The sequence below is a fragment of the Colobus angolensis genome, unplaced genomic scaffold (genome assembly GCF_000951035.1).
Source record: "Colobus angolensis palliatus isolate OR3802 unplaced genomic scaffold, Cang.pa_1.0 Scaffold12, whole genome shotgun sequence".
In the NCBI taxonomy this organism is placed as follows: Eukaryota; Metazoa; Chordata; class Mammalia; order Primates; family Cercopithecidae; genus Colobus; species Colobus angolensis.
The window spans coordinates 8947996-8971338 of NW_012113141.1; the positions used below are offsets into that span (position 1 = coordinate 8947996).

The 23343-nt window shown below is 43.5% G+C and overlaps 1 protein-coding gene across 1 annotated transcript in view; it reads left to right on the forward strand.

Moving 5' to 3' along the window:
- Positions 1-6: 6 nt before the first annotated feature.
- The window catches only part of LOC105502235 (chromosome unknown open reading frame, human C10orf11), a 1134025-nt gene continuing 1110688 nt past the window's right edge, over positions 7-23343 (forward strand). The window contains exons 1-2 of the mRNA XM_011928646.1: positions 7-48; positions 6354-6454. Coding sequence (XP_011784036.1) covers positions 19-48; positions 6354-6454 — 131 coding nt within the window. The 5' untranslated portion in view covers positions 7-18. The remainder of the gene's footprint in view (positions 49-6353; positions 6455-23343) is intronic.

Here is a 23343-nt window from a genome sequence, read left to right on the forward strand (position 1 = left end):
CGCCGCGTCCTGGCAGCCATGGCCGGGCTCGTGGTCAGTGGAACTCAAGTAAGTCCCGGCCAGCCCCGCCTCCGCCCGGGGCGCAGTCCGTGTGGGGAGGAACAGCGGCGCACAGGGGATCCCCAGGGCCTAGACACCCCTGTCCCCGCCTCAGGGGGCTGCGTCTGCAGGCGGTGAGCGTCAGGTGCTCAGGTTCGCCCTAGTGGGGCGAGTACAGACCCAGTTTCGGGTCTGGTACACACCCTGGCTCTGCGGCATGAACACCCCCAAGGTCCCCCGTTCCCCCCACTTCCCTCTGCCTTTAGCGCCTCACTGAGCAGGCCCAGCGGTACTTTTGGGGGCCCACAGAAAATGTTCCAATTTCATAATCCGAATTTTTAAAACTTTTGGTCAAATAATCCATTTTGATAAATCATATTGATATATAGTCATCTTTATACCAATGTAGTTGTAATATATAAATTTACTTATTTGTAAATAGAGGAAGGGGTTTATGTAGGCAAAAGTGTCTAGGGCACCCAAAGTCCCAGCACATCCCTGGAGATGAGGGTGCTGGTGGGCCCTGCGCTGAATGGGCTACGCCATAGCCAAAGGCTGATGGAAGGCTACCGACCTCCAGTTCTATTTCCACACTCGATTTCTTGAACAGGTGTCTGTGACGAATGGCAACACGCCAGTTTCAACCCTGGGTGCCAGACACCCAGACTTACATGCTTTTAGCTCTGTAGTGAAGCCTCAGGTGTTCATGGCTGGAGGGATGAACCCAGCAACGCTGGGACCAGGTGTCTTTCTTACCTGCTGAAAAAGCCAGTTCTCTGTCTTGAACCTCTTCTCTTCTCTGATGAAGCCAGAGCCCTCTTACTTCCCACCTTTCCCTGCACACCCTGGAGAAATAGTTCTGAGTTTTTGAAGCTCTCCTCTTGGATTGCCTAAGGCAGGTAGTGTCAGGCACAATTGGATTTTGAGATTACTTTGGGCTGAAGGGAATGATTCCTCCTTAGAGGAGGTTCTAGGCGTTTTTACAGCTCCTACAGATGCAGTGAGGGCCATCTGTGCTGCCCGTTACTAGCCGCTGCCAGTTTTCTTTTTTTCCGGAGTCCTGTCATTTCATCAGGTACACATGTTTATTGAGTGCCTACTGTATGCCAGGCACCATGCCAGGTGTTGTTGGAAATAAGCCTTTCCTTTGTCTCTGTACACCACCCCATTTAACATTTTTGTTGCTTAGGAATGCTGGCTCTGTCCCTTGACCCACAGCCTGGGAGGAGAGAGCTGGAGAAAGACCAGAGTTCGAAAGTGAGCTACCAGCTTTCGGAGAGGCTAAAAATGACCGGTCTTGTTCAGCCATCAGGGAAAGGGTTTTTTTTTTTTTTCTCCTGGGAGTTACTATGACTGCCTGGAGGGAGGGGCTGGACAAGAGGGCCTCTTCCTTCTCTTGGAGTATCTACCTAAGAAGGAGGATTCCCCGCCCCCCAGACCCTGGGTCTCTGTGTTTTCAGATGTGGTATTCTCCCGGTGTACCTTGCTACAAGTTCAGGGGGCTGAGCACTTTCCTGTGCTTCCTTTCCCTTTGCTCTTCCTGCGTTTCCTAGATTTGATTTTTCCTGCAACACCTGTTCTTAGCCTACTCCACACAGCCCAAGGGCATTCATGGAAGTGTGGGTGAAGCATTTTAGGCCCTTGGGGACTGTTTTACTAGACTGAGTTGCCTGGGGAGGAGCTAAGAAGGTAGGTTGGGAAAATGCCCCTGGAGAGTCTTAGTGCCCCATTTCCCAAACTGCCCAGGTTAGTGGATTTGAGTGCCTGGCCCCGGAGGGTTGTGTGTGTGTGTGTGTGTTTTTTTTTTTTTTTTTTGACATTCTGCTCCCAGTGATTTCTAATGGCTGCTGTTTTAAGAGGTAGCACCTTGAATGTGGGTAGCATGGAACAGTACTTGTCAGACTTGAGTAGATCCTTCTTAAAGGGAGGAAAATAAAACCCGCAAAACTTCTCATGAGCCCATCGTGTGAATATAGTTTTTATTACAGTGTTACTCAAATATAAAAACATAAAGCCAGATACACATTTCCCATATCCAGAGACCTATAAATCCCAAATAAAGGGATGGTTTAAGTGCAAAGAAAAAAAACCCTATACAATTAAACAATTTAATGAGATGAATGCTACTTGGCTTGAAGTTAAGTCACTGCTTTTAAGGCCACTGTGGGCTGACTGCTGTGGAGCTGGTTTTTAGGAGCTCCACAAGCTTATGATGCCACATGCCTGGGGATGTTGCAGTCTTCCTATTGCTTTTCTCTGTAAAAGTCTTTTCATTTGCCATGGGTCTGACTTCATTTGGCTTCTCTTGGCTTGAATGCATCATTTATGTTCAGCATTAAGTCATTTCTCTTTCCTCTAGCTTATGACAACTTAATACGATTGTAGACACAACTACAAACTTGGAATTTGGGCACTGAAATCTTGTGCCCAAGAGATACTGGACTAATGAATCCCTTCTGTGGGGAGAGTGGTCTCATTCAACAGCTGTTTAACAGAGTGGCCACTGGGTGCCAAGGACAGTGTTGTGCACTTTTAATATGTTGGCTCATCGCATTCCTGTAAGTACAATAGGGACAATAATATGCATGGGGCTGTTTCATGAGGATTGAATGGATAACAAGCACATGGTAGGCATTTAATACATGTTGATTTTTACATTATTCTTAATACCTTTGGAGGAGTTAGTGTTAGTCCAGTTGCAGAAGAGGGAAACAGACTCGAAGATGGTGACTTATCCGCGACAACACAGATAGCAGTGGCAGTACCAGGAATCAGATTTCTACCTATGGTTGTTTCTACTCCAACAGCTTCCAGTACCACACATACACTTATTTATTTATGAATGAATGATAAGGGCTTGCTCTGTTGCCTAGGCTGACATGCAGTGGTGCAATCATAGCTCACTGCACCCTTGAACTCCTGAGCTCAAGCTGTCTTCCTGCCTCAGCCTCCTGAGTAGCTGGGAATACGAGTATGCACCACTGTGCCCAGCTCAGTATTACAAATTTAAAATCGAGGATCTCCCACCCCTGGCTAGGGGCAGGCATCATAAAATAATCTCCTCAACATCTGACTGTTGACAAACTCATCTCCAGAAATGCCCTGGGAGCCAGAAAGTCCCAAAGCAAAGTGAAACCTGCAGTCTTCTACGGTTTGGTCATTTTCTGCAGCTTCAGCTCGGAGGGATTGGGTGTGTACATGGATGGGGACCCCTTCCAGACTCTCCTTTCCCTTTCTAGTTTCCTCTCCATAGGGATCTTTAACTTGTTATATTTTCATTTGCCTGGTAATGGTGTCCCTTCCTATTATTCCACACAGGGTGGAAGTCTTAGGGTACAAATTATAGAAAACAGAGAAATTATAAGTTCCAATCTTTGTTCCTCAATGCAGTCTAAATCAAGGTAATTGACTAAATGCAGTGGTGTTCTGAATATGCTCTTGCTTCTTGCCATTTAAGATATATTAATCTCTGTATCCCATCTCCCTTTTGCTGAAGAAGCAAACTATTTTCGGTTTGGCTCTTCTGGCCTTGCATCATACATTAGGTGGTCCTGTACTCTAAGAAGCTTCCTGACATCCTGAGAGGTAATGTCTTCCCTCAGAAGCACTTCTTAAGTCTTTTTTCTAGTTTCAAGCATTGCTTGCAATATCTGGCAATGACTGCTTGCTGCTTTTAAGCCTTTTCCAGCCGATTTGAGCCCTTCAGCCTGGTCGGCTTAACTCACATCTCTAAAAGCTTCTACTTTACCACAGGGGTTATCTAAGCATGCAGATTACTTACCAAGTTGGTTCTCATGCTAAACTTTTGAGATTTGGTCTTCACATTTGAGAACAATGAGAACAACTTGTATTTTTCTTAGTCTTCCTGGGATGTCATATAGTTAAAACCATGTAATGAAACAGGCTGCTGACAGTCTCATCAGATGTTGTGAGTGATCCAAATGCTTTGTGGTAATAGCTCTCCTTGGTGCTCCTGTTTCCTTTGAATGGAACTCCTACAGAAGAAAAAGGGAAGCAAATATCCCTCTGTTTTCCCAGGCTCTAACACTCTTCTTGAGCCCTCAGTGTAGCACCATGGGAGAAGGTCTTGCCCTTTCAGCTCAGAAGACTCATTTTGAAGCCAAAACATGATGATAGATGCACCATTGGCATTTGCTGATCAAGAAAACTCGTGTCTGCCTGGCATGGTGGCTTGTACCTGCAATTCCAGCTATTTTGGGAGGCTGAGATGGGGGGATTGCTTGAGTTCAGAGTTTGAGATCAGCCTGAGCAACACAGTGAAACCCCATCTCTTACAAAGAAAAAGAAAAAAAAAAAAAAAGAAATCTCAAACCCACATGTGGATTTGTAAACACTTCATGGCCTCCAAGTCGGAAGTCCTTATTTATGGTATAGGACTTGATCTGGGCTCTGTCACTAAGAAGCTGTATTGTGCTAGGCAGGCTCTGGAGTCTTAGTTTCCTTGTATAAAACATAAGAAGTTTTGACAAACTGGGTCTCTATGAGATTTAGTCCTTGGCCATTCTAAGAGGAAAGAACTCAGTTTCTGCATCTAAAACTCAATGTCTCTACTGTATATATCACAGAGGTCTTGACTGATAATATGTACAAGATAGTGGTGCAGGCTGGGGTGAATGGGATGGATTTTCTGGTGAGTGCCATGGGCCTGGGGTTCACTGTGAATGTACAATACAGAAGAAGCTGCTGATTAAGCAGAGATCCTGAGGGAGATCGAAGTCCCCAGATGGACTAGAGCCTTATAGCCACAGTCTTTCTTTGGCGTATGATTTCTCTCTCAGCTTGGAAGCAGAACTTAATTTATTACACAAAGAACTGTGAAGAAAGATGGACCCCAGGTAGATAGAGGAGAGACTGCTAGATTGAACTTAGAGTCCTTTATTTTTTAGCCTATATCTTCTTGAGTCAAAATTACTTTATTGGAGTCAGCTATTTTTCTGTTCTTTCTCCTTCTTTTCTCTCCTAGAATGAAGTTACTAAAGGAGAGTGGATATAGGATATTGCATTGTCAGCAGTTTGTCCTCAGTGGATAGGAGAAGGTTGAGAGGTGACTGGAGATGTTGAGGGTGTCAGGGTTCAGTGTAGCTTATATTAGGTTGAATCATGTAAAAGAGCTATTTTGTGGTTCTAAAATGGATATTCATAGCTCACATGGTTGAACCTAATATCTGAGGATGTAAGATGGTCACCATAGTCTCGTTTCCCATGAGGAAACAACCTCCTGGGGAATCTCTTTCTCATTCTAAGAGATCTTTGTCTGTATATGTGGAAGAATGTGATTTGTAGGGAAACCAGAAGAAGGTTGTAGCCGTGTGTCGGGCTTGGATTTCGAGCTGGGGGTTGAGCATGTTGTACTTTAGGGAAACAGCGTGCATTGTGGCCCATTGGTCAGCTCAGCCCCATGGGTTTATTTTATGGTTTGGGGATTAGTTGCCAGTCTGCCCACAGAGTGCTGTCTGTAAAAATGGGTTCCAAAAACTGGGTGATTAGGGTAGTGAGAAAGCCCACTGACCTCCTCACAGGCGTCAGTTCTGGAATCAGTTCAGATTCAGTTCAGTTCAGCCTTTTAATATTTGGGCACATACAGGTACTTAATAATAAATAATCTGTAATAGATAGAAGAATGCCCAGGGAAACAACTTTGTGCACAGAGTGGGATTGACTGCCAAAGGCCTCTGGAGGAGGGACATTCAGGAGCCCTGGGCACACATTGTTGCCCTGTGGCCTTCAAATCAGCTTTTTTTGGGTGTGGAAGGCATTTTGTACATGGTGGCAACTGGGTGGGATTGGTGGTCTGGGGAGGTTTTCTTTTCCAGCCCTGTTTGTTCCAGCACCCTGAAGGTTGAATGCTGGCAAGTGCATCTGCTGTGTGTTTGATGAGGTAATGTGCGTACCAGGGTACTGGGGGGCAGTGGAGGAGAGGGAGAAGAAGGGACAGAGGAGCAGCTGTTGCAAAAGCCCCTGAGTGACAGGGCAATTGTTGCAGTTATATCAACATGGCCTGATATTCAGGTTTCTTTTGGACACCTGAATCTGGCCAATTTTAGTCCAATTTCCATTGTCCTGGGATTAGTCTTCATCATGTTAACTGCACCAGGAAAGGGGAACTGTTGGTGGTGTCCTTGGAGCCCCCAAAGCTGATTTGATCAGGGAAAGAGTCACAAATGTGGCCTTTTTGTGTGTGAGAAACATGCGTTTCAAGTTGCAGAAGCAATCATTGGATCAATAATTTCAGGGTTGGGAGCAGCTGGGTGATTTCCGTTTGCCACATTGTTTCTGTTCCATTTAATTTCCAGGTGTCCTACGTAGGCCAGGACTGCAGAGAAATTCCAGAGCACCTTGGCAGGGACTGTGGACATTTCGCAAAGAGGCTTGATCTGAGCTTTAACCTTCTGAGGTATGTAACCTTCACAAGATGTAGGCCAGGCCTGGGAGGCCCAGTCCTCCCGGGTACTTTAGGGCTGGCAGATAAAAGTCAAATGTTCCAACTCCACATAGGGTGTCCTTTTATTCAGCAGGAGGCTCTGAGAGGTGTGGAATCACGCCCCAAAGGTTTGACTGTGTCCGGTGATTCTGTGGCTGCCTTTTTTTGTGCTGCTGAAGATGCCTAGGCAGCATGTTGAGCCTCATCCATTTCACACCAGTTCCTATGAGAGGGTCATCATATTTTCACTGTGTTCGTTTCATTTTTTGTGGATACCTGTATAGACAGGTCAGAATACTCTTGGGGAAGGAATGAGATGGAGCCTGCAAGAGTGTTTTGGGGTGTCTAGGTGTGCTTTTTTTAGGATAAACACATGTCCCAAAACATTTGTCGAATCACAGGTAGGGTGTGTGTATGTGTGTGTTTTCTTTCTTTTGCCTTTTTATGAATTGGAGCTTTAAATGTTTGTGATGATAATATCTCCCAGATGGTGTTTCAAAGCAATTTAAACACTGTTGGTGTGGGGTGGGTGGGAGGGAAACTCTCTGACAACCGTTCAAGTCTTGGCAAAGGTAAGGTAATAACACAACGTTATTACATATTGACTTGTACTGCTAGCTGAAGGTGTAGTGAAGAGGTTTGGGTGGCAATTGTGGCACACAGCAGGAGATAAGGTTGGGATAGCACTGTTCCTGGACATTTTTGGGGTTCTGCTTGCCACAGAGAATTTCTCCCTGGCAGTGCCTCTAATTAGGGTCAGGCCTCCTGCATGTGACTAATGCCTCTTTCTCCCAGGCCCTTTCTCTCTTTTCCATGCCACTTACCATCTTTCCAGAGCTATCCTCAGAAGCACAAAATTCTTCCCTTGTTATATACAGAAAAATTAACCCTTTTCTCTCCTTCTAGAACATCTCTACAGGCTTTCTTTTTTTTTTTTAACCTCCAAAAGTCATATCAGGATATTGCCTTAAACAGAGCAGTACCTTGATAAATAAAAACTTTGCACTCCCCTAGGTTGCAAGATCAGCTGCAGTACATTTGTGTTTTAGGGCAAGGTTTACTTTTAGACAAGGAGTTCTGTTTATTCAGTTTTTAAATAGTTAATACATGCACATGGCACAACCTTTAGAAGGAGCAAACATGCAGTGAGAAGAAAGTCTCATTTACACCATGTCCTTTAGCCTCCCAGGTTCCCTTTGTACAGCTACCTATTGTTACTCAGTTTTTGTGTCATCTTCCAGAGATATTCCATGCATATACTAACATGTGATTTTTAAATCTTTTCCCAACTTTACTGAAGCATAATTGACAGCTAAAAGTTGTATCTGTAGCATACAACATGATGTTCTGATATATGCATACATTGTGAGATGATTACTGAGCTGAAGCTAATTAACATATCCCTTACCTCACACAGTTCCCTTTTTTGTATGAAGAGAACATGAATGATCTATTGTCTTAGCAGATTTTAAGTATACAGTACAGTGATATTAACTATAGCCACCATGCTGTACATTACATTATGTTTAAGTTCTTAATCCATTTTGAGTTGATTTTTGCATATGATCTGAGAAAAGAGATCAATTTTTTGTATATGGTGTGAGATAAGAGATCAATTTTTTCTTCCACATACGGATATCCAGTTTTTCTAACACCATTTATTGAAGAGACTGTTCTTTCCCCTTTGGGTGTTCTTGGCACCTTTGTTGAAGATCAATTGACTGTCAATGCGTAGATGTATTTCTGGGCTCTCTATTTTATTCCATTGGTCTATATGTCTGTTTTTATGTTAGTATGTATTGTTTTGATAATTACAGCGTTGTAATATGTTTTGAAGTCAGGTAGTGTGATGCCTCTAGCTTTGTTCTTTTTGCTCAACGTTGCTCTATTTGGAGTCTTTTGTGTCACATGAATTTTAGGATTTTTTTTCTATTTCTGTGAAAAATGCTTGCTATTGGAATTTTGATAAGGATTGCATTGAACCTGTTGATGGCTTTAGGTCTTATGGGATATCTTCCTTTATGTGTGTATCTTTCCATTTTTTTCATCAATGTTTTATAGTTTTCATTGTACAGATCTTTTACCTCTTTGGTTAATTTAGAGGAATAAATTTTATTCCTATAAAAATATTTTATTTTTTCATGTTATGTGTAAATGGGGTTAATTTTTTTGGATAACTCTTTGTTAGTGTACAGGCATGCAGCTGCTTTTTGTGTGTTGATTTTGTATCCTGCAACTTTACTGAATTTGTTTATTCTAACAGTTTTTTGGTGTAGTCTTCATGGTTTTCTGTGTATAAGATCATGTCATCTGCAAACAGAGACAGTTTTACTTCTTCCTTTCCAATTTACCTGCCTCCTATTTCTTTTTTTGCCTAATTGCTCTGGCTAGGACTTCTATTACCATACCGAGTGGAAATGGTGAGAGTAGGCATCCTTATTCCTGATCTTAGAGGAAAAGTTTTCAGCTTGTTTCTGTTGAGTGTGATGTTAGCTGTGGGCTTGTCATATATGGCCTTTATTATGTTGAGGTAAATTCATTCTGTACTTAATTTATTGAGAGTTTTTATTATGAAAGGATGTTGAATTTTGTCAAATGCTTTTTCTGTTAATATGGTATCCTTTATTCTGTTAATGTGGTGTATATACCATTAAATGTGGTACATCACATTTATTGATTGCATATATTAAACTATCCTTGCATTCCAGGGATAAATCCCACTTGATGATGGCGCATGATTCTTTTATTGTGCTGTTGAATTTGGTTTGCTGATTGTGTTGAGTGTTTTTGCTTGTATGTTCATTAGGGATATTGGCTTGTAGCTTTCTTGTAGTGTCCTTGTTTGGCTTTGGTATCAGGACAATGTTGGTCTTGTTAAATAAGTTTGAAAGTATTCCCTCCTCTCAAATTTTTTGTAAGTGTTCGAGAAGGATTGATGTTAGTTCTTTAAATGTTTGATAAGATTCACTAGTGAAGCCATCAGGTCCTGGACTTTTATTTGTTGGGAGATTTTTGATTATTTATTTAATCTCCCTATTTGTTAATTGATCTGCTTGGGTGATTTTTTTTTATGTGGCTGGATTTGTATTTACTGCCTGCCAAGATGTTAGTTAGAAGAAAGGCACCAGGTTTCAACCACTCATGTAAGGAACATCCTTCTTTGTTTTGTTTTTGTTTTTATTTTTATTTTTTGAGATGGAGTCTCACTCTGTCACCCAAGCTGGAGTGCAGTGGTGCACTCTTGGCTCACTGCAAACTCCGCCTCCCAGGTTCACACCATTCTCCTACCTCAGCCTCCCGAGTAGCTGGGGCTACAGGTGCCCACCACCATGCCCGGCTAATTTTTTGTATATTTAGTAGAGATGGGGTTTCACCATGTTAGCCAGGATGGTTTCGATCTCTTGACTTCATGATCTGCCCGCCTTGGCCTCCCAAAGTGCTGGGATTACAGGCGTGAGCCACCATGTCCAGCCTTGCCATTCATTCTTATCCATCCACAATCATTGTTAATCTCATTCATAAAAGAGATAGTTCTGCTGATTCTACTATGACCACCTGTTTATGCTGGAAGGGAGGGTAGTTATGGATTTGTAAGTTCTGGACTTTTGCTTGAAGTTACTGTACGTATTTTTTTCTTCCCATTATGCTTCAAAGTCTTCTTTCCTGCATTAACTATGGCAAATCCACTTCTGTGTTAGTTGGATTGTCCAACAGTAAACTGGTGACCTCTCTATGTAGAAGGTCATGGATTTCAGGCTGTATTGTTTTTGTGACTCTTTCCTGGGGGGGAATTAAAGTTACTGGAGCCAGTGTGTACCCTGTCAGGTTAGAAATTGGAAACGGAAGCAAGAAAACAGGCCCAAATGAAATTTCTGGCTCCCTTAAAAGGCTCACACATTCCTTTCTTCTGCTCTTTCAGCCTAGATCTGATTCTTCCTGCTGTGATCGGCTGGGAACCAGGTCAGCCATAGTGACTGTGAACTGGATTGAGTTCTCTGGACTCAATTCTCAGGGTCAGGGTCTTGCCATCCACCCTGGAATGAGATTAGAGGGTTTAGGGAGCTGATCAGGTAACAGCCAGGAGGCATGACATTTTGTCCCTTGAAATTGAATGCATTAGTGAATGTGAGTCCAATGTCTACATCTGTGTGAAATTGTATTTAAGTTCTTTATTTTTGAAGATAATTTTTTTCTTATAAGAGTAATAGTAATTAATATAGAAATATTGGAAAACCCAGAGAAAGTATGAAGGAAACCATGTTTCTCTCAAGTCACTGATAATCTTACCAACCAGAAATCACCATTGTTATCATTGTATTGTCTTCCTAGTCTTTTACAATGCCAAATACTTTAAAAAATGATGCCATTGTTTACATTGTGTTGGAAGTATTTCCCCATCTCAATAAATACTTTACTGTTTTACAATGTTTTCTTGATACAGGGTCTCACTCTGTCACCCAGGCTGGAATGCAGTGGAACGATCATGACTCACTGTAACCTCAACCTCCCAGGCTCAAACGATCCTCCCACCTCAGCCCCTTGAGTAGCTGGGACTATGGGTATGCACCACCATGCCCGGCTAATTTTGTTGTTGTTGTTAAATTTTGTGGAGGTGGGATCTCCCTATGTTTCCCAGGCTGGTCTTGAACTCCTGGGCTCAAGTGATCCTCTAACCTCAGCCAAAGTGCTGGGATTGCAGGCATGAGCCACCATGCCCAGCCTGTATCACAATTGTTAATGGTTTCTCAAGTCATTCCTTAGTGTTGGATGTTTAGTTGGTTTTTTTTCCCCCAAATTTCTACTACCATAAATAGCTCTAATATAAATATCTTTGTAATACTCATTAATGAGTATGTCTCTGATTAGCTGCTTTTACAGATTCCTAGACAAAATAGGGCAGCTTTGGTACAGATGTCGGATTACCCTCTGGAGAGGTGATACCAATTTCTCCCAAGAGTGTTTGAATGTCCATGGTCCCAAATTCTTCCTTGAGTTTGTTCATATTTTACCTTTGCTTTGCTAATTAGTAAAGAGAATTCTGTGCTTTAGCCAGTGTTGGTTCCTTAATCTGCTCAATGCAGAGAGGACATTTTAATGAACTGTTCCAGCTTTTTAGTTTCCCATCTCCCCTGATTGGGGCAGGGCAGAGTTCTCCTTGGTGGCCCCATTCCCCTGCCCCAGGGGCCCTGCCTGCTTAGCTTGTTGAACACAGCGGCAGAGCAGAGATCCCATGGCAAACAGTGATAAATATTCCCATGTCAACCTGGCAATAAAATCAAGAAGGTTTAATTGATCTATGGCAACGGGAAGCTTACATTTTAAAAATTAAATTCTTTGCAGCTGCATCTTACTTAGCATCACTCTGATAAATGCTTGGGCTGGAGAATTGCTTAGGAGAAAATTTCTTAGGTAGAGCTTGCTTGTTGCTTCCTTGGCTTTGGCCAAGATGAGGGTAAAGGGCTTTGGAGTTTGGGAAACTTCAGAAAAGAAACAGCGGCCTTGCCCTTTCTCCCCTGCTGCAGGCAACGAGGCAGACACCTGGAGTACTGTCAGAGCTGCTTTGAGGACAGACACACCATACTTTCTGTGTCTCTGTTATGAACTGCTAGACAGAGCTGGGCTGTTAACTTGCTGCTTTGTTGGGAAGATGGGCAGTGTAATGAAAAGAACCAAGGCTTTGGGTTGGGCCATCCTGGTTTGAAATCCTGCTTTTGTCACTCACCTGTTGGTTAACTGACCTTGGGCTAATTGCAGAAATATTGAGTGCTGTGTGTAATGTGCCTTCTAAATTACCTGGCATATAATAGGTCTTTAGTAAACATAGTTAGTGCTTAGAACATGGTGCTAGTGAGGCTAAGAGCCTCGGCTTGACCCTCCATAGGGGCCATTTCACTATGGTTGTCATTGAGGCTCCTCACAGATATTCAGGATTTCATCTTCTTCAACACATAATGTGTTTGCACATCTCAGTGTTCTTTGGTTGACCACTGGGCAGAATCTGTAAGAGCCAGTGAATGATTTGCCATTTCATCTTTTAGTAATATGATCATCAGTCTTGGGTTCTAACCGGAATGAGTATAACCATTTGCTTATCTATTGTGGACATAGATTTTGAATGATAAATAAATCTGTGTTATAAGATTTTGGAGTTACTTGTTAATGCAGCATAACCTACGCTATCCTAACTAATATAAATACCTTAGCTTTCTAACTGTCCCTGGTATTCCATAGGCTAAACCAGCTCACCTCATATATATTTTTTATCCCTGCCAGCTAGGAGCATATATTTGATCATGTTCCAGTGGGATTGGGGAGAGAAAATTCCCCACCCAGACTCTCAGGAGAACAGTTCAAAGGACATGTTCTGTTGGTAGTGGGTCTTCATTAAATATTGGCTTTGCAGCCAAGGGCCTTATTCATACTTATTTCCAACCCCAAATGTAGTGATCTTATTTGGGAAACATGCTGATATTGGGGTAGGGGAGGCAACAGAGCTCATGTCTGTAAGCCTTGAGCAGAAGAGATGGTGGTGGAAAAGATAGGCTTTAGAAGATAAATTGTTAGTGAATTTTCAATGTAGTTCTAGGGCATTGATATATTCTGACTGATTCCTAGGAGGCAAGGTACTCTGTATGTTAGAACCAGTGTTCTCTTTAAACTGAGCAATGCAGTAAAAGAAATATTTTTGTTCTAAGAATATCACTGGCCATCCTGGTGTCTCCAGCTACCACCAGAACATACAAAGGGTAAAGTGGAAAATGACTTGGTGGGTGATGTATAATGTCTCAGTTGTAACCAGCTTGGCCAACGTGGTGAAACCCCAGCTCTACTAAAAGTACAAGAATTAGCAGGGCATGGTGATGGGTGCTTATAATCCTAGCTACTTGGAAGGCTGAGGTAGGAGAATTCCTTGAACCTGGGAGGTGGAGGTTGCAATGAGCCAAGATCACACCACTGCACACCAGCCTGGGCAACAAAGCAAGACTCCATCTAAAAAAAAAAAAGTTTCACTTAGAAGACTTTGATTCCCTTTACTTAGACTTTCTGGAGTGACCTCCCTGCCTATAGAAGCATCAAAATAGTCTGACTAGCTTGGGCAGGGTGGCACACACCTGTAACCCAGCACTTTGGGAGGCTCAGTTGAGCCCAAGTTGAAACCAGCCTGGGGAAAATAGCAAAACCCCATCTCTGCAAAAAATACACAAAATTAGCTGGGTGTAGTGGCATGCACCTATAGTTTCAGCTACTTGGGAGGCTGAGGTGGGAGGATTGCTTGAGCCTGGAAGGTAGAGGATGCAGTGAGCTGTGTTTGTGCTACTGCACTCCAGCCTGGGTGACAGAGCAAGACCCAATCTCGACAACAAACAAACAAAAATCTGACTCAATAAGGGAGGGAAGAGCACTAAGGCAGCAGGTTTCAGGCCACTGTGAGGGTGGTTTTTGTGGCACTCCCTCCTCCCTAAGGCTTCCTGACTTCCTGGATTTCTACCCAGAGAAAATGATGCATTGTGCCACGGTAAGACTGGTCCAGGAGGTGGTGGGCAACTGGAGAGAGTTGCTAAGGGGCCACAGGACTTCCCTGAGGTTCACTTTCTTGAATGATGATGATCCCTGTAACTTGCGATATGATTTAGAAAGTGCTTTCATAAACGTTGTCTCTATATTTCCTGCAGCGTTTGCCTCTAATATAAGACATTCCTAGACTTTTTGATAACTCATTTTATTTCCCCTCTCACCCATTTTGCTGTCCCAGAATCTTGGGGTTTATTTTCCTGTCTTGTAAAGTCTGTCTCTCTCCCTGAGCTGTTTGGAATTTGGGCCCAACTGCCCCACCCTCCCCCTCTGCCCTGCTTTCTGTTCTGAGGACATTATCGGGCATGTGAGTGGTGCCGTCTTCCAAATTGTCAGGGTGACCGTTAGGAGTAGTGGTGATTTGGGGGTGTTAGGAAGGAGACTGGAGAATTTAACCCTTTCAAACTTTCTACTTGCTAGACCTTCAAGTTCTCAACCAGGAAATTCTGCCACTGTAGAGGGCATTTTGTTGTCACAGTGATGGGGATGGGCTCTAGTAGCATTTAGTGGGTGAGGCCAGGGATGCCAAATGTCAGGGCATAGGACAGCTTTGGATGAAAGGAATCCTTCCTCCCCCATTCCAACTTCAGCCTGTTGAGAAAGACCTCTGGTGCCCTTTTGGAGATAGCTGGCAGAATGGTTCTCTTGATGAGCTTCATAATAAAGGAGATTTGCCAATAATACCGAAAGACTGGCTCTACTCTCCAAAGTAGTCGAGGGACAGAGAGTCAGACAGATGACATCAGAAGTCATGTTTAGGCCGGGCGCAGTGGCTCACGCCTATAATCCCAGCACTTTGTGATACTGAGGCGGGCAGATCACTTGAGGTCAGGAGTTCAAGACCAGCCTGGCCAACATGGTGAAACCCCATCTCTACTAAAAACACAACACTTAGCCAGGCGTGGTGGCATGTGCTTGTAATCCCAGCTACTCGAGAGGCTGAAGCAGGAGAACTGTTTGAACCCAGGAGGCAGAAGTTGCAGTGAGCCAAGATCGTGCCACTGTACTCCAGCCTGGGCGACAGAGTGAGACTCCATCTCAAAAAAAAGTCATGTTTATTTTCAGCCAACATTATCAAGTATGCACTACATGCCATGCCTGGGCAGAACACTTACATATGTTATCTCGTTTACTTCCAACAACATTTTGAGAATGGAGCTGTTCTTATCCACATTTTACAGATGAAACAACTGAGACCCAGAGTAATTGCCTGAGACCACCCTTATGGTTAAATGGGAGAGCTGGGATTAAATGGCCCCAGTGGTCTGACTTCAGCTTTATGGTTATCCTAAACTGCTTTTCAGGGTGTAAATCTTTTTTCTGTGTGTGGGAAAAGACAGCTACTGCCAAGCCTGTATTTACTTTTGGGGGTAGGGGGGAAGTTTCCTTCTTCTTTTTTTTTTTTTTTGAATCATTAAATGCCTGTGGAAGTCACTATACCAGGGTCTGAGTAGATTTTGTTGCTCTGAGTTCAAGACGCTGGAGGCCCTGGAGTCATATGTATATAGCATTTCCTGCTCTCTCCCATTTCTGTAAAACCTTTCTGATTGGAAAGTTTGGCGAGGCAGGACCTCATGAGGCCTGGGAGGTGGGAGTTTTCCAGAGAACTTATCTTCTTTCTTCCTCTCCCTTGCTCTGTGAGGTGTGGTTCAGATCAAAGGTTGCAGCGGTGGGACAAATGGCTCAGCAACTGCTGACTGTGGTGCCAGCCTTGGGACTGGGGGACCTTGAGATGGACAACTGCATGCTTGAATTCTGAGTCTAAAGGGAAAAGAAGAGGTGCGTGGGGGTGTGTGTATATTTGCACATGAACTCACTTGCGTGCACACACCCACCATCTGAAAGACCTCTTTCCTCTCCTCAGGGACTGCAGTGTTGGTGATTTCAGCTGTTCCCTGCTCCTTGATGATGAAAGGGGAGCGATTATGCTTTTTGCTGGGTGTCTGTGTTTAATTGCAGGGATATAATAACTACAAATTCTGCCTGGCCGAGACTTTTCTAATAAAAGGTTTCTTCCATCCCAGCTGCTTTCTCTTCCCCTTCACACCCCCACCCCCGTCACTGCCCCAGCACAAGGTCACTTAGGGTTTTAAATGAGAGAGAGACACATACGTGTTCAGGTTTCGCGTCGAGTTTTCTTTTTCTTTCTTTCTTTTTTTTTTAAAGCTCCTCCTCCAGACCCTTCATTATGGAGATCAGCTACGTGCCCCCACTTCTGCACCACCTCCCCTAAGTTCCTTGCTGAGTTTATACAGAACCCAATTTTTCAGTCTCCTGGGTGTCTGCTTTTTCTCTGGTTCTGAAGAAACAAGAGACGGGTAGAACAGGGAAGACCAACAAAAGAGGTTTAAAAGAAAAAAAAATCACCAAACCATTCTTGAGATAAAGCAAGACTTATTAAAAACAATTGGAGGGAGGGCAGGAGAGGGGGTGTTAACCCCCACACGGCCCATTTCCTGCAGCTGGAGAAGTGTTTTAAGAAAATGCACCATTGTTAAAACTTTCTTTTTCCTTGATGGATTTATTTATAAGGTAGAGAAATATTTTCCCCGTAATTGGGTAACTCTTAATAGTAGCAATTGCATATTTATCAGTGTGAGGGGCTGTTATTAATGTAACTGTCAGGCCCAAACACATTTCTGCATTAAATCCATTTAGTATGTGCATTATTCGGGCTCGAATGTCACCGGGACATCAAAGCCCCATAGGCATGGAGAGCTCAGTGCCCTGCTGTGGCTGCCGAACAGGCCCTTGATCAATAAATGTAACATGTTAATGCAGAGCAAATAGAATAAAAGATTTCTTTGACAAGACATGAAAAATCACCTTGTGGCAGCTGGCATGTGATGCCGTTTCTGGGGAGACACTAGCAAAGTTGATCTGACAAGTAAAGAGGAGAGATGATGGTTGTAAGGTGCTTTTGTTTCAAACTTCTTTCTTGACCTGTCAGGTTTTGAAGGCGCCTCAATGGCTCTTTTTTGTCATGTGAAAATTGTAGTCTTAGGTAGTTATGAAGCAGTTATCTCTTCTCAAATTGTGAATGCTGCTGTTTAATTGATTCACTTAGCATTTGAAACTGTCACGCATTAATAATTGCGAAATCCTGTAGATACTGCGTGAGTGTGTCATGCTTAAATGTGTAGTTATCAGAAAATTAATATCCTTAATGAACCGGTGCTTTCAAACTAACATTGCATGAAATCTCTTTTGCCCTTTCATTTGCTGAAGCCACATCCGCCAGTTTGCCGAGAATCACCTCTCGACAGTTTGCTTTCTTGATGCCCGACAAATGCCAGCTTTGCTGTGGGTACATCGCGTGCTCAATGACAATAAATATAGTAATTATACTGGAGTTAGTAATTAACATAATTGTAGTCAATTACGACAAATACAGTGCAGAGCTAAATAAATGAGAGGGGAGAAATTAGCAAGCTAATTGATTTATCTTTACTTGGCTTTCTATTACAACTGGCAGGGCTGTTTTTCTTGGGGTAGGGGGAGAGGAGGGGAGAAAAATTCCCCACAAGGATTGTTTACAAATAACTGATTTTGTTTTGAAGTTGCTTTTGACTTATTACACTTCATCCCCCACCCTGCTTCTAAGGGGAAAAAAAGAAAAGAGAGAATTTAAATGCCAAGGGAACATTTTGTTAATTTAGCTACATCAAGCTGAATGCTGCAGCTAAGGCGAGGCAGGATTTAACTTTCGCTACGGCTTGAGGAGTCATAGTTTTTTCTTGTCAGCTATTGCTCTGGTAAAAAAAAAAAAAAAAAAAGCATTTTTTGGTGTGTGTATGTGTGTCTTTTAAGTCTCCATCGGTGACATGGTGCTGTGCTGGATAGTACATTTGGGGGTTACATGTGCATGCTAATTTGCTCAATTCTGTGCCGGTGGCTTGGCGTAAGAAGTGGGCATGTTTTCCTTGGTTCAGTCCCACTTGGTCTTGTTATGCCTTTTTCCTTCGGTACCCAAGGAAGGGAAGGAGGAAAGAAGTGGCCAGTGTTGTTGGAGAGGTCAAGGGAGGGGCTCCAGTGTGGACCCCCTGCTCACTTCCTCCTTCACTACACTTCAGGATTTGCCTGGGGTCCTGGGCTGTCACTCTCCTGAGGCTGCGTGGAAAGTTTTTGTTGGGGTCTCAATGCCCATTTATTTCGAGCTGGTTTATTCTGTGCTGCCTGGAGCTCTGGTTAATGGTGTTTATCGCGCGTCTCTGTTCTTTGTTCACCCTTTTCAACGTGATTGCCGTTCATGCCGCTCAGGGAGAAACTGCATGTTTTGAGACTTGGGGTCATATCATAGCCTTGTTTTTTCTTGCAAATTTTAGAACAGGATTTTTTTTTCCTTTGCTTCTTGACACAAGATAAGTGCTAGTGGCCAGAGCCTTTTGTGGATCGGGTTTTAAAACCTCACGCTTGTCTTACCCAAGGTTAAAATTCAGTGATTTCAGGATATGACTTTTTTTTTTTTTTTTTTAATCGTATCTAGGATCCATTGTCAACCTTACCACCACCCTAGGTTATTCCTCTGAAAATTCAGCAATTTAGCAAAGCAAAGATTTGTTCAGCTCTTCTTCCTGGAGATTTCACTGGATAGGTTTCTAGCTTGACTTGAAGGGAGTTTGAGGCAGCAATTTTAATTCTGTATTGTGCATATATAATCCTTCATGACCTCATGCCAACTGCATTAAAAAAGCTGCCTGTATTTTATTTCATTGGGATGCACTTGGACACTGCTTAGTGTGGTCACTTGATTTGGAAGTCCATTTCTGATATGAAATATTTATATACAAGGAAGCATTTAAATTATTTAAAGTTTACAAGCATAATAGTCTTTCTGATGAAGTCTCAAATTATTTTAGTAAATGTGGGGATCTTTTGAGAGGAAAAGATTTGTATATTTGGGGTGGCCGGGTGGGGGTAATGATACCTGGAACTTCAGCCTGATTTAGTTTAATATAGGTCAAAGAGAAATCAGATTAGTCATATATGCAGCTTTGTTTACCCAAAAAAGATAAATTCCAGATATTATCGTATGCCTCCAACAGGGCATCCTTCTGTGAATGCCTTCAGAGACAGACAGAGAAAATGTGTGAAGAAGAGCTCTGGCAATTGACCTTTGTCCAAATGTGGCATTTATAGTAGTTTTGTCTCTGCCTGGAGTCTCTACCTAGCTGCCGGTTTCCCACTGTCTTTTCTTTTGAATTCGTAGCAAACATGAGTGGGGCAAAACATAGGTTGATGGCAAAGGAAGCTTCTTTTCATTTGTATTCTTTTAAAATTAAAGTTGCGCTAATTGAAGCTAGCTTTAGTTTGTCCCTGTACTGCTTAAGAAATGAAAGCATGGGATCATTTAGATGTATTCTTTTCAAATAAAATGCTGTTTGCAAAGGTGCCATTTTTTCCCCCAAGACTTTTCTATTTCACTTAGACATACAATCCTCTAGAGGTTTAAATATGTGAGTTTTGAGGTGCCTTGTTCCTCAAAAACCCTAATATGTTTTTTTCTTTTAATATTTGTTCTGCTTCAGCTCTGTCGATTGAATGTATTAAAATGCATTTTGGGGGTTGGTGGAGCAAAAGGTGAGAGGGGATAGGGTGCGTTAAGAGCTTTTGCTGACTTCTGAGGAGATAGGTGGTTGGACATTGCCCACTCGCATGTCATATGTAGGGGTATAAAGTTGTGATCCCTTTCCTCACCCATCATAGGGGCCATGGCTGACACCTCTGTAACAAAAGACATAACCTGTCTTATGCAAGAGAAAAGCATAACAAATTTACTTAATCAAAGTTTTATGTGACCACAGAAACCTTGTGAACTGAAGGCCCCAAAACCTAGGGAAAATGATCCGTTTCTATGCTAAGGTTTGATCAAGAATGGACAACTATGTAGAAATGTGATTGGACAAAAGGGTATGATCTAATGGTAACAGACTGAGGGGGCAGGGAATCTAGCAAGGCCTGCCTGTCTGGATTCTTTTTGGCCTCTCTGTGTAGCATCCTTCTTCCTGGCTATAGGGCAGGACGCTTCTGGAATGAGGGTCTTATGACCAACTGTCAGACAAGGTAGGTCAGAGAATTTCTTGTAGCCAGCTCCTGCACAGAAAGGTGGGGGAAGGTTTGAGTAATATTTTTAGGTTTTATGGTTTGTTTTGAGGGAGAGGGGTTCTACTTTATATGGACCCGCCTTGGGGAGGAGGAATTCTGGCTTCTGCAACTCTCATTTTGGGGAAGCAAAAGGGGCAGGAGACGGTCAGAGAGGCCTTCCATCTGAGGCAGCCTCTGAGACCTTCCAGTCTCCTTTAGTTCCAAGTACTCAGCACGCCAAAGCACCATACTCTGGGGTGTCGTTTTCTGAGTCCCAACACAGTCTTTAAGTGAGGGGGGGGTGGTGCATTGGAATTGCCTGGTGGGGTGTTAGTTTTATTCCAGTGACTTGTTTTTCAGAATGTATTCCCTATCCCTTCTAAGCACTTACTCCGAAAGCGCAGTGAGCCAGGAGCCCGGGTGGCAGCTGTCTTAACCTGTGCTGGCAGTTGGATCATGAGTCTTCCTGGTTGGCTCACATGAATTCTTCCCAGATGCCTGAGGTGGACCAACATCACAGAGAGCTAACCATTCTTCCAGTTGTAATTGGATATAGCAAATCAGTACTCTGAATTCAATTCTTTCAGGCTGGACTTTGGCAAGAAAAATCAGCCTTACCTGGGGTATAGAAAAATGGAGCCTGGCAGTGGCTCCTGAAAGTCTTTTGTCAAGTGCTCTGCCTCTGAGGAGCACTGTATTTGTTCCAGCTTGTGTCGTGAAGCCCAGAAGAATGACAGTAGGGGTAAATTTAACCATACACGCCAAGGCTTTTCTTATTTTCTTCCTCTTTAACTGGTGGGTAGAAGTCAGGCCTGGGCCACTTATGTTTTAGAGGATGCCAGTAGGGTTACAGTGGTCTTTCTAGCTGCCTGGTACAATGGGGCCCCTCCTTGGAGGCACCCGAGCTAGGTGGTCTTTCTTTAGGGTCTTGTCATGGCTGGTACAGACATGGCAATAGACTAATCCTTTGACTAAGTGAGGGTGGGAACTGCCCAGAATAGCATGATTTCACCAAAACTGTCTTCAGATGTACTCAAAGACTGAGAACTTGACCACTGTCCCTTGCAGGTCTCCTCCTATTTATTGTAGATACATAGATATTATTGTATACCTTCAGATATCGAGAGAGTTCCTGCAAAGGCCCCAATGTTGGGTTCCCAGCTTGTGGAGCTTACACCTGTGATGTTTCCCCATTTGAAAGCTCGTATGCTCAATGTGGAGATAAGGCTAATACAGGTAAAATTATTAGAGAACAATGTGGGTCCATGGTCAGATTCTCCCTGTGGACTTTGAGAACCTTGCAGTTCTCTCCTACTGGGGAACGTAGTGACTTTGTCTACTGCCTGAGAAGCTTATTCTCTTTGAGCTGGCATTGGGGAGCTATACATGGAGTGGAGTGGAGGGTTCCCAGCCAGCCAGCCCAGCAGAGCAGGTAAAATGACCCAGGTGGATCCTGGGTTGGCCCCTAGACAGATGCATACCTTATGTACACACAGGATAACACAGTCCAATTAATTGCTAGGAGTATAATAGAGGTTCTCATGCCCAAGAAGTTCTCAGAAGGGAGGACATCTTCAAAAGAAACTTCATGAAGAAATTGAGACCTGAGCCACCTCCTGGAGGGAGGGCAGGATTTTCCATGCTGCCTTAAGTCTTCGGAGCTTGTACAATGTCAGGGCTTTGGGACCAGGATTTTCCTGAGTGGGAATGGTGATCTGTATGCCCTCAGGGGTGGGTTGGAATCCAGGAGAAGTGAAATTGGAGAACAGGGTAAGTTTCTTCTCACACCCAAAGACAGAAACCCTTTTGCTGTGTAGCACAGTGGTGATTCTGGGAAGTAGAAGCTGGCCATGCCAGAGTCTTTCAGGGAGGCCAGCCAAGTAAGGACTTGAGGTATGGGTTCTCCCATCAAACCTTCACCCTGGAGTGACAGGAGTTGCGGGGGAGACAAGCCACCTCCAGCTGGTGGAGGGCAGCCCGGTCCCAGGCTGAGCAGGGCCTGCGTTTCGGCCCTGACACATATACGCAGCAATTATGCTGTTAGAAGGGTCACGGTTAATGCAGTTCTTCCAAGACTTCTGCCACAAGCATGTGCCTCTTCACACCCAGCAAGGCCCTGTGGGCTGGCTCTGTGCTTATTCAGACGGGGAGGACCAAAACTTGAAACCTCATCTTTCAGAAATTGCATTTATTATCACTTTCCATGCCACAGTGTTTCTGCAAGGCCAGCACTTAGGGGTACATTCTCCACTGGGAGAATTGGTACATTATTGGTTCTGTGAATGCCTTAGGGCCTTTGTAGGATCTCTGTCTCCCATTGAAATGTATGCTTTTCCAAGATGGGATAACAGCTTCACTTTCAGAAGTGTCCAGGACAGGGTTATGCACTAGGTAGGTGCCCTCTATCAGAAGACACAATCTAACCTGGAAATTCTTCATTTGCTAAAATGGATTTTATTTTATTTTATTTCATTTTTTGAAAAAGAGCTTGCTCTGTCGCCCAGGCTGGAGTACAGTGGCACAATCTTGGCTCACTGCAACCTCTGCCTCCCAGGTTAAAGAGGTTCTCCTGGCTCAGCCTCCTGAGTAGCTGGGATTACACGTGTGCGCCACCACTCCGAGCTTATTTTTGTATTTTTGGGAGAGTCAGGGTTTCACCATTTTGGCTGGGCTGGTCTTGAATTCCTGACCTCAAGCGATCCACCTGCCTTGGCCTCCCAAAGTGCTGGGATTGCAGGCATGAGTCACCTCGCCTGGTGGTAAAATGGATTTTTAAAAAACATGGTAATTGCTTATTTTAGAAGAGGTAATGGTACTGGTGAATCCTGTTCATCTATCAGTTTTCCCTGATGACCTTCTTGAATTTTTATGGCAAGCACGGTGTTCTTTCCAGCTTAAAGACAGAGAACAAAAATGTGCAGAGGTTAAAAGGCTTTCCCACTGGTCAGTGGGAGACCAAGATCTAAACGCAGCTTTCCCTGACTACAAAGTCCACTGTTAGCTCCTACACTGTATTCTATTTGATTTTATATTTCCCCCAATTCGAATTCATTGTTATCCTAAGATCTTTATCTGGCAGACTAGTTAGTGTAGGTTGACTGAGAAGAGGAAAGTTGTCTTCCAGGCTCATGAAAAGGGGACAACCCCTACAGCGTAGTGGGGATTCTGGGAAGTAGAAGCTGGCCATGCCAGAGTCTTTCAGGGAG